Source organism: Dromaius novaehollandiae, chromosome 6 (assembly GCF_036370855.1).
Source record: "Dromaius novaehollandiae isolate bDroNov1 chromosome 6, bDroNov1.hap1, whole genome shotgun sequence".
NCBI classification, from domain to species: domain Eukaryota; kingdom Metazoa; phylum Chordata; class Aves; order Casuariiformes; family Dromaiidae; genus Dromaius; species Dromaius novaehollandiae.
The window spans coordinates 13,857,864-13,875,268 of NC_088103.1; the positions used below are offsets into that span (position 1 = coordinate 13,857,864).

At 48.6% G+C, this 17,405-nt stretch overlaps 1 protein-coding gene across 1 annotated transcript in view; it reads left to right on the top strand.

The window, feature by feature from the left end:
- The window catches only part of ANK3 (ankyrin 3), a 354,620-nt gene extending 338,701 nt beyond the window's left edge, over positions 1-15,919 (top strand). Inside the window, exons 42-46 of the mRNA XM_064513712.1 lie at positions 1,805-2,183; positions 10,217-10,300; positions 10,425-10,484; positions 11,946-12,028; positions 14,519-15,919. Coding sequence (XP_064369782.1) covers positions 1,805-2,183; positions 10,217-10,300; positions 10,425-10,484; positions 11,946-12,011 — 589 coding nt within the window. The 3' untranslated portion in view covers positions 12,012-12,028; positions 14,519-15,919. The remainder of the gene's footprint in view (positions 1-1,804; positions 2,184-10,216; positions 10,301-10,424; positions 10,485-11,945; positions 12,029-14,518) is intronic.
- The last annotated feature ends 1,486 nt before the right edge of the window (positions 15,920-17,405 follow it).

Genomic DNA, 17,405 nt, shown 5'->3' on the forward strand with positions numbered 1-17,405 from the left:
TTGCATACTTAATGTAGGTATTTCAAAAGTAGCTTATATTATATTTTGCAGATAATATTTCTGTTCCTGTTCTTTATATTGTATATTTTCATTTTGAATGACTCTAAGCAAGACATAGAAATAACCAGAATTTGGGACAATAAGATGTACATTCACTGATGCCAGGATACTGCATTACTCTTACTTCTGGAGTGCTGTTCTTAGCAGTCTCCTTTTTCATTGCATATCTTAATTTGCTTTTCCTCAGACAGGCATTATGTTTTCTATAGCCCAATTTTTAAATTGTCGCTGTTTTTATACCACTTTGAAGCATGCTGTGTCATGCTGGCTTACTAGACTTTTTAAAAGACGATTAACAAGGCATAAGAGCAAAAGAACGGCAATACTGAGCCCAGCTAGTCCAGTGCTCTGTCTCTCAACACGACTGCGGTGGATGCCGAAGGGAAAGGGCGCGAGTGGAAGCGTATGTTATTTCCCCGCTAGTACCCTGCCAGCCTCCAGTTACCTTCAGCGTAGTGAGGTGCTGAGCTGGGTGCTTCCTTTGTGTTTGTCCTCAACGCATTTCTCCCTCCGGAGCTTTTTCAGCCTCCCCTGGGGCCTCCGTAAGCTTCCCACACGCACGGTGTGCCTTGCCCGGCTCTGCCGTTCGGGTCCCCCCGGGCGCGCTTCGAACCTCCCTTCGCGTTGAAGCTGCCTCCCAAGGCTTTGAGCTGGAGGGGCCGGGTCGGCATTAGTGCAACTCCGCGGGGCATCACTGTCTGCAGAAAGATGATCTGTCATCAGTTTACGTCCCGTGCAGCCTTGACCCCCAGTGTTTTAAGGCGCCTGGTAGCATTAAATACTCTCCCACTGAATTCAGTGGGAACTTTGCCATTGATTTCAGCAAACTGATTGTATTTCATGAGTGCAGAGCATACACTGGTGGGTTTATGTTGTTCTGCTGGGCAAACATGATTTTTCTGTATTTTATATTGTGTTAAATTAATAAAATATATCGCTTCTAGAAGTGAAGGGCTTCCTTAAGAACATAACAGATCCATTTCTGTGATAACTAGATGATTTTGATTTGCTATCTTTTTTAACAGTACTGTCAGCAAATAGCTATAGTATTTTCATGTGTTTAGTCCCACTGTTAATGTGTAAAAGCAGAGCAGAACTATACAAAAAAAAGAGTGCATGAGAAGTGCAAATTAAACTTGTCCATCGCTAGCGAGAAAAAGTTTTAGCCAGAGTCTTCTATCTCCCAGTAATCTTCCTTGCCTCTGACACTGTATTATTGAGACTCTGGGCTGTCTGAGGAATTATTTTCACATACCAGTATTTTTAAAGAGGCACAAGTTATTTGGAGTGCAGCTGTTGCAATTTGGAGGGGGGGGATAATTATTTGGTCATCATTGATAATTGCAGGGTAACAGATTAAACTCAGGCCAGGATATTTTCATCACCTCTTTGGTTAGAGAACAAGCTAAAGAATTAGTGCCTCGGGGATTTATCTCCTGTGATTATACAAGGGAACTGGTTGGTTTGGTGTGTTTCTCTCTCTCTCTCTTTTTCTTTTTTTTCCTTTCCCCGTAAGTGTTGGCCCTGTTTACAGTGTTCACCCTGTTCTCATTGCTTCTGAAGAGACACCACAGAGCAGAATACAGAACTATTTGCATGACGTTCACAAGCTGAATTTAAAATTTTGCTTTTCTCTCTCTGAAAAGCACATGCTAAGAGTGAAGGCTTGATAACAGGCTCAGTGCTCAGCCCTCGTGTGCATGGTTTGAGCCCTGAGTCGTTCTCCGATGTTTTTCTTTTGTAGCCTGGACCAATGCAGGGATTCTGTTACCTCCCACGTTAAAGGAGAAGCAGGGAAGCTGGAAGCAAACGGGAGCCTCTCCGAATCCACGGCGGAGGCGAAAGCTAAATCTTATGTCCAAGAATCTTTAAATGATGTGGGAAAACAGAGTGACAAAGAAGCCCTGAAAACAAAACCACACATTTCAGTTGGTACCGATGAGCAAATGTTATCATCAACAGCATATCAGAAGTCTTTGGAAGAGATGAGCAAGGCAACAACAGACGGCAGCAAAACATCTGTGCCTGTCAGTGTGAAGAAGATGAGCTGGAGTACGTCGGAGGATGGCAAGCCGAGAACAAGCATCCAGGAGGAGGAGGCAGCAGTAACGCCTGAGCAGAAGGTACAGTGTGTCCTGTAATTATTAACTGTTTGAGGAATCCCCCTTACCTGATATAAGCTTTTTGCAAGACTTGTAATGTTGTTTGTAGCAGGGCTTTTTTATCCTTTTCTGTGCCTGTTCTATTTATTTGCTAAATTAAAATAAAAAGGAAAGTGAGAGGAAATTTATGCCCTGTGATGTGAAGAGCATGCAGTGGAGTCGGGACAGAGGGATGAGCCAGGCCTAAGCTCTTTAACCCTCTGCCTAGCAGGCCATGAGCCCCGGGAGAGGCTGGGGCGGCCCCTGGGACCCCAGCCTGCATGGTTGAAGCGAGCAAAGAGACGGAGGGATTCGTCAGTCCCCTTCCTGCTCCTTGCCCACAGCACCTACTACTTTTTTTTTTCCTCTGTTAATTTGCAGGAAAATAAGTCTTTGGTAAAATTTAACCTTCTGCTTAAGTTTTGCTCCCTGGCCTCATTCATCCCTACCCAAAGTGCGTCCAGCCAAGAGGAATCAAAAGATTGCCAAACGCCTAAAGCACTTCTCCATGTGATGGGTCTGTCTTTCTAAGATACGTGCTGTTTAGGGGCTCCCCTTCGCTTCTGCCTTGCCTGGTTTGCACATCCTTAACTACAGGCTCTCAGTTGTAAGTTGGTTTCCAAAGATGGAAATTTCAATAGTTGTCCAGTGGCTTATGTTTATTTCCCACAGGCTTAAAAATAAAATTGGTTCAAAGAATTGTTTACAGCCCCATAGCGGGGTGCATCCAGCATCCCAGCAGCCGGGGGGCTGCCACCGCATAGGCCGTCGGAGCAGCAGGGAGCCAGCATCGCAGCGCCCTGGGAAGGGGGTTGCAGCGTTTCCTGCCCGTTTCTCTGTCCTTCCCTACCAAGATTGTCTTTTCCTGGGTGTAACAGATTACAGCTTCTGGAAATGATGCATTTCAGAAGAATTGATTCTATGTGCTATAGTACTTTTTTATGGTAGTACCATAGAAATGTTAGCTGCAGTGGGCTGCAATAAATCTTTCAGGTTTAAATTAGTTCATTTTAAACTGTTCTTTTGATTATACAATCAAGATTTCTTTTATTAGCCTGTAACATATTCAGTCTTTGCAATTATGTGGCATATGATTGTTATTATCTTGTTGTTAGCTCGTGACATAGCTAATGCAGTGAAGATCTTTCCTAATATTAACTAATTACTGGAATACCTAAAAAATGTAAGTAAAAGCCTGATGTGAAGCCAGTTAAAGGCAGGCGGCAGTTTTCCATTATTGTTGGTGGGCTTTGGAGCAGCCCTTGGGTGGATATTTTTGCTCGCTTTAACCGTGGGGATAGGCGTAGACGCGCAGTGAAGCACGCACGGAGGGAGTGCTGCAAGGCCGTCCCTCCCGCGCCGGCGTCCTGTCCGGAGGGGGAGAAGTTGTCATCTGCTGCTGTGCTCTGGAGCCCCCTTTGCTGTCGAATATCCCGTCTGGATTGTGGGAAGCATAACGTGTGCATTGCTCTTCGGTCTGCTTTTCGCACTACTTTTGCTTTATTGGTAAAGAGTGATAATCTTATCTTGCAAATCAGTCATTTTGTAGATAGGATCTTTAAATAAGCTGGTATCTCAAGATAATGCAATTTCTAAATCTCATGCAAAGCCTGAATGGGTGAAAAAAGTAGTGTTTGTTAGAGCGAAGACAAGAATTGCTTCTAATATCTTCTGGATACTTCTTCAAAAACATCTAATCTATTTGGAGTAAATAATTTAATAAAGCAGTCCAAGTCCTAGTGAGATACTGCATATGCTGTAAGAGAAAGAGAATTTCAACTACCAGATTTCTGGAAGACATTTTTCAGAAATGACCCGCAAAGAGAAAGGTTTGGAAAAACAGATTAATTTCTGTGAAAAAAAGGGATAACAAAAGGCAATTACTTTACAAAGTAAGAGATTTTTTCCAAGACCCCATTGGGAGAGGGCTGTTGCACCACTAGTCGTTCACCTGCAGGCCGCTGTTGCAGTGCTTTGGCATCGATACCGGGCCGCTACCTGGTGATGTGGGTGAACTGAATTGTTGGCCTCGCTCCGAGTCCAGGTGAATGCCCAAAAGTTTACGAAAGCGGCGCAGAGACCGTGTAACACTCTGCGAGTGACTGCATGTTTCTCAAGCATCTGATTCAAGTGATTTTTTTTTAAATGAGCAGAGCACGGCCCTGTCGGTGTATCATTGCAGAGAGGGTGGTGTAACATGGTCACGGCGACTCCAAATGTCGAAGCTGCATCACAGCCGAAACTCTTGGAGTGGTTTATTAATAGTAATAACTCTTCCTCCAGAGCCTTTGTGCCTTCTGGGAATCTCCCCCTGCTTCTTGGCACTTGTTCAGGATGGAGTCGGATTTTTTTTTTTTTGTATATATATGGATAATATCAGAGGAGAGCAGGGTACTCTACAGGCAGGCGGATACTGTCTAGCAATTTCATCCTGCCCAGCATGTTCCTTGTTACATAGTCTTTTTTCTCCGCCACCCAACTGTGCCTGACTTATTTTACGCATCATTTTTGAAAAATTCAGTTCCCATACCTTGGGAATCAGTAGAGTTTGTCTGAAACATTAATTCTTGAGCAGAAAACAGCAAGCAGTTATGACTTAGCTTAGGGTTTCTGTATACAACAGTTTTAACAACTGGTATAATCCCAAGTAATATTTAGAAATTCATCTGGGTCAGACTCATTCTAAATCTCACTTTTCGGGGACTGAAGAGCTGTAAGGTGCTCCATAGATGGTATGTTTCTCAACCTACAGCATGCCAAAGAGCAAAAAGGCCTCCCACCATATACTTCAGAGCAAAACCACTGTTATGTACATAACAGCATCATTATGTACGTAATATAGACAGGAAAAAATATTGTCCATGATAAACTTTGTTTTCTTCTCGTACTCCCAGTCAGCATGTTGCGTCTTTTAAATGTGCTGTTCAAATGTACTAAAACTGCCTTTATTAGGAATGTAGTGACAGTGAGATTCAGAGTGATTCAAGCTCAGAGGAGGAGCAGAGAATTACTACGAGAGTTTATCGACGGCGTTTGATACTGAAGGTATTTGGAGGTTTGCATTCCTGAGGCGATACTGGCATGGACCGGGGTTTTGACTGCTGTGTGAGGATGTCAGCAGGGGCACAACGGAGTCCCGCTGGTAGTGTGCTCTCCAGCCCCAGTGCCTACCTGTAACCGAAATGCTAGGTGACCTTTCCTCGCTTAACCTCTGCGTTTATGATTGTCTTCTGCGGGAAGGCAACGGTGCTGCATGGCATGTTGTGTCCCCACTGCCCCTGTTTTGCACGGCATCTCAAATACGCAGTCCTTCGGTACAGGGAACGGCTGGATGAGATTGTTGGGTAAGGTGAGATCCATAGCTAGATGCAGTGGGTTCATCTGATAAAAGAGCAAAATGAATTGCAGATGGATACGGGTGATTAGATGGGTTTTTCTTCCTCTTCTTTTCTTTGAATATTTTGGAGTTACAGGTTAAAGAAATGCAGGAATGTACATGAGTGGGATTAAGAAAGGTATGAGCCATGTATTCTGGTTGAAACTTGTGGTCCCAAGTGCCTAATGTGCTCTGGTAATCTCCCTGAAACCGCAGGTGATCCTAATCTAAAACCTACTGAAGTTAGTAAGAGTCTTTGCATGGACTTCAGTAGGCTTTTTTTTTTCTTGTATTTATTTTCACATGCCCTAGCACAATGTGTATATGCTAATAACAGTGGCAGAGTCATATAACTAGATGCATCTGCTCTCACGTTGTTTCTTGTGTGGTGTAAGAGTATGGTATTATTTGCCTTGAGCTTACAGCACAATCAAAGAATTCTGCATTGCAAGCAGCACCGTTAATTCTCAGTAATTTATGCGGTTTATTAGTTTGTGTTTCCAGGCCAGGGTGAGGGGCTTGTTTGGGGTTGCAGAACCTCGAACACCACACGAGCACTTCTGGTAAGACGTTAAGTCTTGGTTTGCTGAAAATAAAGGCTGCACAGTCGGCCTGCTTCTAGGATCCGCCCTGAATTATGTCTGACCTGTTTCGATTCCTGCTGGCAGGCAGTCACGACACGCTGGAAGGGAAAAGAGAAAGGATGGAAAAGGCAGCCTGCACTTTCCTTCCAAATACATCCGCTGTGCTTAGAGAAAGGCACAGAAAATTGTTTTTAAATGCGGTGGTGCAGCTTGGGGGTGAGCTTGCAGAGCACGGGCGAAGCAGCCGTGCACGGCGCTGTCCTGCACAGCACGTCGGCACGAAGTCCGTGGGGTCCCGGGCAGGATTCGCCCGGTGAGCGGGGCGCCGAACCTGTCGTGCCTGCAGCGCGTGGCCCCGTAACTGGGTAGATCTGTACCTCTTTCTTGGTTAGGAGATGCGTGAGATGCTTCTCTCATTTTCTGATGATTTGTAGCTTTTTTTCCCACTCTGCGTGTGCTCAAGTCAGGTTTAAGCCAGAACAAGAAAAACTTTGAAAGCAGCGATCATCGAGCCTTTCAAGGAGAGGGTTTGGGAGTGGAAGCAGCAGAGGTACTGGTGTAGCCTGGGGGATGAAGTCTGGTAGCACCTAGACCCTGAGGGCACGCTGAGTCCTGCGGGAAGAGGATTTGCTCGCTGGTGCCGCGGTGACTGTGTCGGGGCTGAACTGCTTCATCGCCTTTGCTTCCTTTCCCAACGTGTTTTATTTCGGTGCCGTGCCCCGCGGCTGCTGACAGCATCACTCGTGTTGGACCGCTGCCTCAGTGCTGGGTCCGGGCCCTGGCACGGAGGGAGGCTTCGCCCCCGGGCAGGCGAGGACCGATGCCCGTTTCCGCACGCGGTGAGATCGTATCCCAACCTCGAGGTAGCGCAGATGTTCGTGGTTTGGCCGCCCTCCCCTCTGCTGCCGTGGCGGACGGATGGGACAGGGCGTTGCAGGAGAGACGGGGTTATGGCAGTGCGGGGACGTGGGCAGTTAGCACAGGAGGGGAAGGGAAGAGGGCTGCCACAGCACGCGCGTCCAGAGCCCCATCCGAAGCTGCTCTCATTCGGTCGTGACGGAAATTGGTGTCTGATTTTTCATGCTTTTTCAGAGGTGGTTAAATCTTTCGTGGGTACAAATTTTTGGCAGAGACCGTTTAGTAAGATTCTTGCCAAAAGGTTTGTGGTAGGATTTTGTAATGGGAAGTAAAACAGATTTCTAAGCAAGGGTTGTTCAAATCCGATGTTACTCTGCATCCCATACTTCTGTTATTTCTTGCCAGCTTTTATCAAAGATGCTTTTCCCATCTCAGCGTCCATTTTGCCCACGACGCCCCTTTGCCGGTGCCGGAGGGCTGGTTCGGCCGGACAAACCCCCGCGGCTCCCGCCAGCCTCTGGCTCGGAGGAGGCTCCTCGGCGGCAGGGGAGACGTGCCCGTGCGTCGGCGAGCGGAGCGAGGGCCTGGGCACCCGCGAGACGCGCACAGCGCTTTGGGTGCGCACCGGGCGACGGCCCCGCGGATGGGCGCTCGGGTGCCCTCGGCGCGCGGCCACCTCGCTCCCGAACAAACATCCCTCTTTAGCTGCACGTCAGTGAATGGGAGCTACCTGCGGCCGCTTGCGAGCCCCCGCGCAGTTTGTGTCAGTGCCGCGAGCCGGGAAATCCTGAAAGCTGGATGTCATCCGTGCTGACTGCGCGCTATTTACGGCATTTATCCTTCAACTGCGCCCAGAGGAGCATGTAAATAATTAAAAACCAAGATGCTCCGTACCTTGAAAATGCACTCTCTTCCAGGAGATACCTGTCAGTATTTAATCATGTTTCGTTTTAAGGCAGAGCACACTAATTCTCCCCAGCAGCTCGCCCGAGTTTACGCCTTCGATAGCCCTGGAGAGTGTGGGGAGAAAGTGATGCGGTAAAATGTCTGAAACTGTGTTTAATTTAACTCTTTGTAGACAAGCAGTGGTTTCAATACAGCCTTCGGTATGAAATGGCCCAAAATACCGTACTTTGGAATAATGGCAAATGATAACCAGAGACTTGCTTAGCTGCAGAGCTGCGCTCTTCTCTTCAGTGCTTCGGTAGGGGTTTTGCCCAGTGTCACATCTCTGACACAAGGAAAAGGTAAATCCTCAGTCACAGAAAACATGGCTAATGTTGGCTTGTCCACAAAACGGAGGGATTATCTGCAGAGCTCAGGAACAGCATTAGGTCATGATGTACATGCTGAAAAAGCTGTTTGTAGAGAAAAAAGTGAAAAAGAAAAACCAGAAAATCACTATATATATATTCGTTATAACGTAGTGCCAAAAGCTTACGTAGATAACTAAATACTATACAGACCACAGTGAATAGGAATTACACCATGCGCTGCAAGCTCTGAGAAGGCAAGGCTTTGGTTTGCTCATCCTTCTGAATGCCTGAAAGTTTCGTAAGAAAGCTTGACGTTGAGCAGTAAGGATCTCATTTACAATATTTTTGGTATTAATTTTAATATAAGATGTTTTATATAATAATTCTTTCCACTTCCTCCCTTCAGTTGCCATCTTTACCTACTGGGCTGAGGAGTGAGGGGGGAAAAGTTTTCTATGTGTGTTTTTTTGGGGTTTTTTTTTTGTTTTTTTTTTTTTAACAATTTCTGGGAAAAGAAAGGGGGAGTTCCCCATCTGTCCCCTCGCTGGGTACGAGAGCTTTAATCAGTGGAAAAAGGCCAGTGTTGCAAAGCTTTCTCATTGGCAGCCTTGACTTTGAAAGATGGTTTTGTCCTTTTGAATGGAGAGAGCCCAAATCCGTTCAGCTGTGGGGAAGCATCAGCACTGATCTTCCCAAGAGGACAAAAAACGTCTCTTCCCCATGGGCTGGATTAGTAGGAGGATACAGTTGCTGATTTTAGCGCAGCCTCTATTTTTTAGGAAGGATGGCTCGTTTGCATGTTTTAAATTTTCATATGTAGACCCTCAGGTAAGGATTGCTACATGTTGTAAAGATAGCTAGTGCAAGGTTGGTGCCTCAGTTTCCCCTGGTATTGATTTCAGCTGTGTATTTCTCATTGACATCCAAGGATGGAAAACAACATGTATTAATTGGATATTACTTAGATACCAATTTTCTTTCCGAGTTTCCTATTTTCAGAAATATAATGCTACCTTCTAAATCTATTCATTTTACTTATTTATTTAATATAAGCACAGATGATAGATATTTTTGGAACATCAAACACGGTGCTTCAGCACTTGTATTTGGAAACATGATTTTAGAGAGTAAAATTTTCAAAGTTTTTCTGCCACGGAAGTTCACTACTTTGGACACCAAAGTAAATTAATCCCTTTAAAATGCTAGCGGTAAGCCTCGCAGCCGTGTTAAGTACAGCATTTAGGAAACTGCTTTTACGTTTGTTTACGCTGGTCCGATATATTGCTGGTAGCACAAGTAACGCTGCTGCGAAGGCACGGAGGGAGCGGTGCTGCCGTGCGTGGGTCCCGCGCCGGGCTGTGCCTTGGTGGGTGGTGCCCTTGCCCAGAGGGTTTCCCGTGAGATACCGTCTTCCATTTCGTAAGCCCTGAGAAATCTTTGCTTTTGCCTGAGTGTTTAAATTCGTGGGTTTAGCGAGCCAGGCAGAGCTGTCTTTCAAAACCCAAAGATTTCCCCCCACCTCATTTTGGTGTTGGAAGGTGTCGCTACGTGTGCTGGCCCCCGAGACGCTTTGAAAAGCCTCCGCTAAGGGATGTCGGCCTGGAGATGGCGCGCGGGGACCTCGCGCTTCTGTCCCGCAGGGCTCGGAGCTGCTCTGGCGTGGCGGAAGGGCTGTCTGGTGGCCACGGTGCTTCATGGCACAAATTAGCGAAGAAGAGAAATATGCTAGCAGCACAGTGTTTTAAGGACGCGTTTTGTGTAATAAATACGCAAGTATTGGCATGCTAATCTAGCAAGGCTTTCACCCCGCGCGTGTGGTGTAACCCCGTCTGCAACGCGAAGTTGAAGCTAGCATGTGTGTGTTGCCTGGGCTGGTGTGGAAACGTGTGCGGGTTTGGCAGACCGTAGGCTACGTTGCTAATCTTGTAACACGTTCTCTAGGGTGAGGAAGCAAAAAACATTCCTGGGGAATCGGTAACAGAGGAGCAGTTTATCGACGAGGAAGGCAACATCGTCACGAGAAAAGTAATCACCGCTTGCATCACTGCTCTGAGTCTGTGTGTTCAAGTAACTGCTTTTAACGTGCTTTCTCCCTTCAGAATCTAGAAAAAAAAAACAATCGATCCTTTTCATGTATTGCTTCCTACAGATCACCCGGAAAGTATTAAGACGCGTTGTTATCCCCCATGAGAGGAGAGTTGGTGCAATGGTAATGGAGCGGGGCCCGCCAGGCCGGCCCGCCGAGGCCGCGGGCTGGGGGCTGCCGGGGGCTGGCGGGGGCAGCCTCGCCGGAGGCCTTGCCAACGGGCGGTGCTTGCCGCTACGGACCACTTACGCGCTTGGGGAACGGGCAGGGATCGTCTCGGACGCCTCTCCCCGCAGGGCGTGTTGCAGGGAGGCCTGGGTTAGTTCTGCGAGGTGCCTTTTGCACGAAAGCTCCCCCGCTAGTGACTGAGGGTTTGCAGGATTTGGGGTAGGTGGGCGTATCTCAACAGTGGCGTGCTGCCCGACGGACACCGAGGCAGGATTTTGTCCGTGGCAAGTAAAATCAGGAGCCCTTCTGCAGGGCCGGCTGTGCCCAGCATCAGCCCCGGCAGAGCGAGGGACCGTGCAGCGCCGTCGAGGCACGCTGCTTCCCGGGGACGCCGGCCCTCTGCGCAGCGCCCCGGCGGGTCTGTGCGCTGCAAGGCTGTCGTTGGGGTTAGGAGAATTTTTGCCTGGGTTAAAACAAGATTTAGGACTCAGAAACAAACAAACATAGCAAACTCTCTTTTCCTGCTGGTAGTAAAAAAAAAAAAAAAAAAAAAAAAAGGAGGGGGGGATGACAAAAATAGAAGAGAGCTGAAACAAACCATCCCCACTTTCTTACTTCTTTATCAGGGAAAAAAAAAGGCTGCCCAGCATAGGGGAAATATTTTCAATTTACTGTGCCAGATTAGATTACCTAAAAACTACAAATAGTTGCAAATGCATCAATACAGATCACCCGAGGGGTAAGTTCTGCTGATAACCCCGCATAAGCAGATGCCCTTTCTCTGATGTGAGTGAGGCTTGTGATTACTGGAGCATTTATTTTTAGATGGTTATTGAGCTATTTTTAACAAGTGTAGATGAGCTGCATTTTGGGGTTTGCTGTTTTCAAAGAGGCTGAACGCGCACTGCTTGGCGCTTCCGTTGCTTTTCCTTCTGCTCTGCTTTGGTGCGGTTTCTTGCCAGCTTTCTTCCTCTTGCCCTCACGCCTTTACTAACCCGCGCGCTTCAAAGCACAGGCGTTGTGAAACATCACGATGGCGGCCTGGCCGCCGCGCGGGGGGACGGGGACGGGGACGGGGACGGGGACGGGGACGGGGACGGGGACGGGGACGGGCCCCGCTGGCAGTGGCGGGGGCTGCCCCAAGCGCTCCCCGCTGCCGTCGAGGTTGCAGGCCTGGGCCGTGTGCTCCGCGATGGTGCTCACGCCTGGACGGTGATCTTTCAGGCCTGTGCTTTCGCAGCTCCGCAGAGTGGACACTCGGGTGGCGTGTACCTTTGAATTGAAGTGCTGACGTGATTTAACTGCTTTTTACTTATCCTCTTACAGCGAAATGTGAAGCGTGTTTTGGAAGCAGGTTCGTACTTCTGAGCTCTCTCCGCGGGCTGTATTAACACTTATACTTTTCCTTTAAAGCAGGGAGAAGGTTATAAGGTTAAGACAAAGAAGGAAGTCAGACACGTGGAGAAGAAAAGTTATTCGTGAAAGCCCAACGCCGAACGGTCAGTGTGAGCCATTTTCTTCCGTTGCTTAAGGCTGCCGGCAGCACGCGGGTAGCCCGGGGGCCGGCAGTGGCTTCCCTGCTCGTTCCTTCCCATCCCTCTTCAGCCACAGAGCTGAGTAAACGGCCCTTGATCCTGTAAGGTAGAAGTGGCCTTGAGTGCATGTATAGAAAGTGAGTTTTACTCCTTGAAACAAAGCAAAGCAAAACTGAGGTGAGTGCAAGGTTGCAGGAGTTTCGTAATGCATAGAGTTTGAAATCCACAGCATTTAACTTAAGCCCGAGTAGCGGAGGAGCTGCCTACACGTAAGTGTGCTGGAGTGAAGCACTTCCTCCACAGTCGGACACGTGCTCTGAGGACTCTTATGCAAGTCCATGTCCTTGGAAGGTCCACTACAGTGTCTAAATATTTGCCAACAAATAATCCTTACCAAATGTTTCCTGTGAATTTTATTGATCCACCCTTAACAGTAGTAAGCGGCTGACAGTGGAAGGGCTTCCCACAGTAAAACCGAATGCGCAGGGACTGGACCCCCTCGCGGCTCCTCTGCACGGCGTGCTGGGGTGCTGCGCAGCCGCAGGCCTGCTTTGTGCGGATCCCACGGCTGCCATCACGGAGCAAATGTGGTTGTAAGCACAGGAGGAGCCAGCCTGCCGCTGCCCCCGTGCTGGTGGGTCCGTCAGTCGTGTCCTCGAGTCTGTATGAGCAGTGTCTCTGTGTCTTTTTTTCCTCAGGGTTTTTCTTAGCTTTGCTGGGTTCTGTGAAGCTGGCAGAGGAGGCGTTTAGAAAGTGGAAGTTTATGTTTTATTCTTTTTCTGTACTGTCTGGTATAGCATCGGCTGGAGGGTTAAAGAGCAGAATAAACAGGACCCGTAACACGGATCGGCTGGTGCTCCGGGGTGAGGGCGAAGCCGAGTCCCTCCCGAAGGGGCAGGTCTTTCTCCGTGCCGGAGCTGAGGGGCGCTGGAGAAAAGCAAGCCAGAGAGGAGGCACCGCTTGCGTGAAATCGTGCCCCACGCTGGCTCCCGCGTTTCTCTTTAGGATTTGGAGTTCGCCCCTCCAGCTCTCGCTGTGCTGGCTACTGCTTACCGCGGAGCGGAGCTCTGTGCGCCCGGCGCTGCTGCCGGTCTGCAGGGGCAGCCGCGCCGGGGGGACGTGGGAGTCTGGAGGCAGCGCGGGGCACTCGCGGGGAGGTGAAGGGGCAGCGCGGGGCACTCGCGGGGAGGTGAAGAGCCTGCTGGCCCGCCGGCGCGGCGTCACGTGTGGCAGGAACGGGGCAGAGGCACACGCTCTGAAATACACTGGTGTTGATAAAGCAGCCTGTGCTGACGTACGAAACCTATTCCGAGCTCTGGGAATTCTGGGTCAGGTTCCTCCGGCCTGGATCTGCTCCTGTTTGCGGTGACCGCGGACGCTTCTCCCACGGTTTCTGAGAGGCCTCTGCTCCCCGCCAGAGCCCCCGGGAGACGCAGCCTCTCTGCTCCGGGGAGCCTCGCCCCGGGACAAAACTCTGTGCTCCCGCTCTGGTACCGCAAGAAGTCGTGACCTTAAATAACTGTGAGCTCAGCAATGAGTCTATTCAAAACATTTTATCAGAGTGCAGAAATGGCTGTATTTTCAGGTTATTCTTATAGAAAATGGGTTTAATTTTTAGTCACAAAAGACAAAAAGTCCTGTTTTGAGGCAGAGGTGTTGCTTTTACATTTCGAACCTTTGCAAAAAAAATCACACTTCTTCCTAGATTTTGCTGTAAAAAAAAATGACTCTGTCACCGTTGCAAATAAACCCATGGCGAAATATGGGTTAAAAGAAAAGCTGAAAATTTTTGCATGAAATTCTGCCGGGCCAGGAGGTGGGTTTCTGCCCGACGCCACGGGGGCCGGCGCGGCTGCTGCCTTGCGGGTCGGTGGCTGTCGGTTCCCGGGGTCGAGCTGTGCGGACCGTGGGCGAGGACGCGCGGTTTTGCCTCCGAAGGGAAGCGCGAGCTCTCCCGGGAAGGCGCCCGGCTTTGGGAGTAAGCAGGCATGTGTGTGCCCCTCTGCGAGCCCAGCGCCGGGGACGGGGAGGCTGGCTGGGCAAGGAGGGCCGGGTTCAGACCAGCCTGTGGCCGCCTGCGCGTGGGGAGCAGAAGCGTGCCCTCAGAGAAGTGGCCCTGTCGCTCTGGAGATGACGCTATTTCTTCCCTCCTAAGCGAGCGCGTGTTTCTTGTGACCATTCGTGAAGAGCTGTTAGTTTGTCTGCAGTGATGAAATGCAGCGTGTGGCAAACATCTCTGTGAATCGATTTGCGAGCAATGTGGACGTCTGGTTGCTTTTTGCCTCCATGCTGGGAGCTCAGCTAATTTCATTACGCACCTAGAAATTGTCGGATTTATCCTATTACAGAATTCCATAATACCAATTAGAGCTTTTTGTTTAGGAAGGGAAAGGCACGAAACTGATCCTGGTGAGATGTTCGGAAATAATCCCATGCTCTTTCTTCTTTCCGTAGGACTGTGTGCTTTTACTGCCAGTATCCTAGGAGGACACTCACGGAAGAAAAATCAACAGGAATTAAACATTCACCTATAAAAGTGTGCGTGTGTTTGCTGCTTCCACACATTAACCGCATGGTTTTTATGCAAAAACAAAATGAAAAAAAAAACCAAACAAAAAAAATTAATTTAGCATGAGCCAATTTACAGAGCATGGAAATTCACTTTCATTCACAGGATTGGAGAGTGCGCAATTAACAATGCAGTGTATATACCAGATGCCATGCTGTTAACAGCTTCTTTCGAGCAGTTTGATGTCATCACAACAGAAATAAATTCCTGTGGCCAGAGGGGATGTAAGAAGATGAAATGGTCAAACCATGGAAAGACACTAAAATTACTAAAATCCACAACAGCTCGCCTTATTTTTCTTGGACCCAAACTGTCAGGGTATAAAACACTATTTGTTTCTTTTTTAAACATCAATAGTTTTGCTGTAAATAAATAACACTGTATAAATTCTAACAAAATAGAATAAATGTTGATAAGGCACTGCCTTTTCAATCACAAACAGAATATTGCAAATGCATTGAGCAAGCTAGGTGTCTCAGATGGCTGCACCTACCGGGATATTCTGGGTGTATCTTCACAGATTCTTGTATATTAGCAATTATAATGTTTGTATATGCAAAAATGCTAGCTTGATTTTAAAAAAATCTTTAAAATCTGCTGCAAATTTAAATGATTCCCAAAATGAGGAATTCTGTAGTTCTGTGAAAATTTTTCTTCAGAGTACTAATATTTTGATGCATGTGTTTCACCTTATTTTGATTAAATCTTTTCCAGTTTTGCAAACACTATACTGCAACATGAAAAATAAGATTTTATCTGTAAACACAAAGCCCTTCATCTAATATTTGTTGCTGTTGCCAATTTTTCAATGAAATGACCTAAAAGACATAACATATACAGTAGTTGCATTATGGGGAGGGGGGTGCTATCTGTTCTCGCTTTGTAACGGGGGTAATGCTTGCAGCTTTAGAAGTGGGTTGGTGCTCTAATGAGCACAGGTTTGGGAAAATTTTAAATGGACTGAAGAGAAATTATTAGCTAATAGACTGGCAGCACGCTGTAAAATTATTACTGTATTGTGTACTGGCTATAAGATGTAGAATCTTTCAGTAAGCCAATCATCTGTAATCATCCTAGCAGTGTAATATTAGGTTGTTAAGGCTGCTGTGTTTTAAAGGGCATTTTTATTTGGGTTTTGGTGAAATACTTTAATTTGTTGATTATATTCATATGGAAACAGCATTCATTGATAATAGCTCTAATTACATATGTATGAAACAACAAACACTGGATGATCTAGTTGATTATTTAAGCATAAAATAAATTGTGTTAAAACTCTTGGATAACGTGTATTTTGCAGTGTTATTGTACCCGATGTAACTGTCTCTTCAGCATGTCAGCCGGTAATTATCGCTGGCTTTTTGCTGCCTTTCCTCTCCGTCTCTTTTGTCTGAGCCACCTCCTCGGCTTCCCGGTGCGGCCGGCCACCCCTCGGCAGGCTCTCGCCCGCTGCAGGAGCAGCAGTAAGACACAGCAGCCGTCACGTCCGTCCGCAGCAAAACTAAGGAAAACCCACCTCCCCGCACGGAGGCGGCCTCGGAAGTGGGGAAGGACCAGGGCAGTAAGCTACAGGCAGCCTCTTCTCCAGCGCGCATTCGCCCTGGACCTCCTTTAATTCCTCCCGCCCCACCAAGAACCAGGAGGAACCCTACCGAAAGCAGCCTCCATCCCGCCGTGCGTCAGTCGGACCAACCACCGACCCACCGTAGATGACGGAAATGAAGTGTACATCTCCTGTATATTGCACGCGCTGCCTGTATGTTGTAGGCGACGGACCATTTTATATATGTATATATATACACACATATATATATGTATGTATATAAAATGTTGCTAGAACAAGGTTTTGTGAGCACCATCAATACACAGTCACTGCTGAGGTCTGCAGTCTTCTGGGTGGGTGCAACAATTTATGGTACTCGAGGTGCAGTTTTACCTGGCTTTCAAGGCAATACGAAAATGATGCCTTTTGCCCTAACCCGGCACCTTGGGCAGCACCATTGCTGCAGGTACGACTCGGGCTGCCTGTTAGGGCTGCGTCACGCTGTAAAGTGCCCCTCGCAGGAGCCAGCCCTGGCCTGCCGCCCGCCAGCACAGCTCTCGTGAGGCGCGCTTGGCTTCAAGGTAGCGCGGCAGGTTCAGCTTGTCGGTTATTAGGGCTGGGGACGTTTGAAGCAACGACAGTGAATGAAGCGTTCTTCCGCAGTGCACTTTTTACCCAGCTGAGGATACTGCTGGTACAATCCTGGCGACTCCCGTCCCTGCGTCAGGGCGTGTGGAGGGCCAAGGCCGCGTACTGCCGTGGAGAGCAAACGCGTGTTGGTGCAGCTCGCGAGCCAAGAGGAGCAGCGGCTGGTGCTTCCCAGCGACCTCGCATGCCGGGTGCCTGCCCTCCCCTCTGCAAGTGCTGCCCTCGCTCACACGAGAGCGCGCTTGCAGTGAGCGCTGGGCAGCGGTACGTGTTCAATGTCGTGCCGTGCATTTCCCAGGTGGAAGCAGAGGCCGCGGCGACCACCCGCAAGAGCTTGAGGACCGCTGCAGAAGAGCGGCCCTTCGGCTCCTGGTTAGAGCACCCGAAAGGCAGGATTTCACTTTGGCCACCCATCCCCTCTGCCCGGTCCCCTCCTAGGGCTGCGGAGGGGCCGGGCGGGCAGGGGTCCCTGCGCGGGCGGCAGTGCCGGGCGGCACGGCAGAGCGCCTGGGTGAGCCGCACGGGTGGCTGCCCGCGGGCGGCTCTTCATGGCGCCTCCCTGCCTGCCTGCAGAGCTGCTC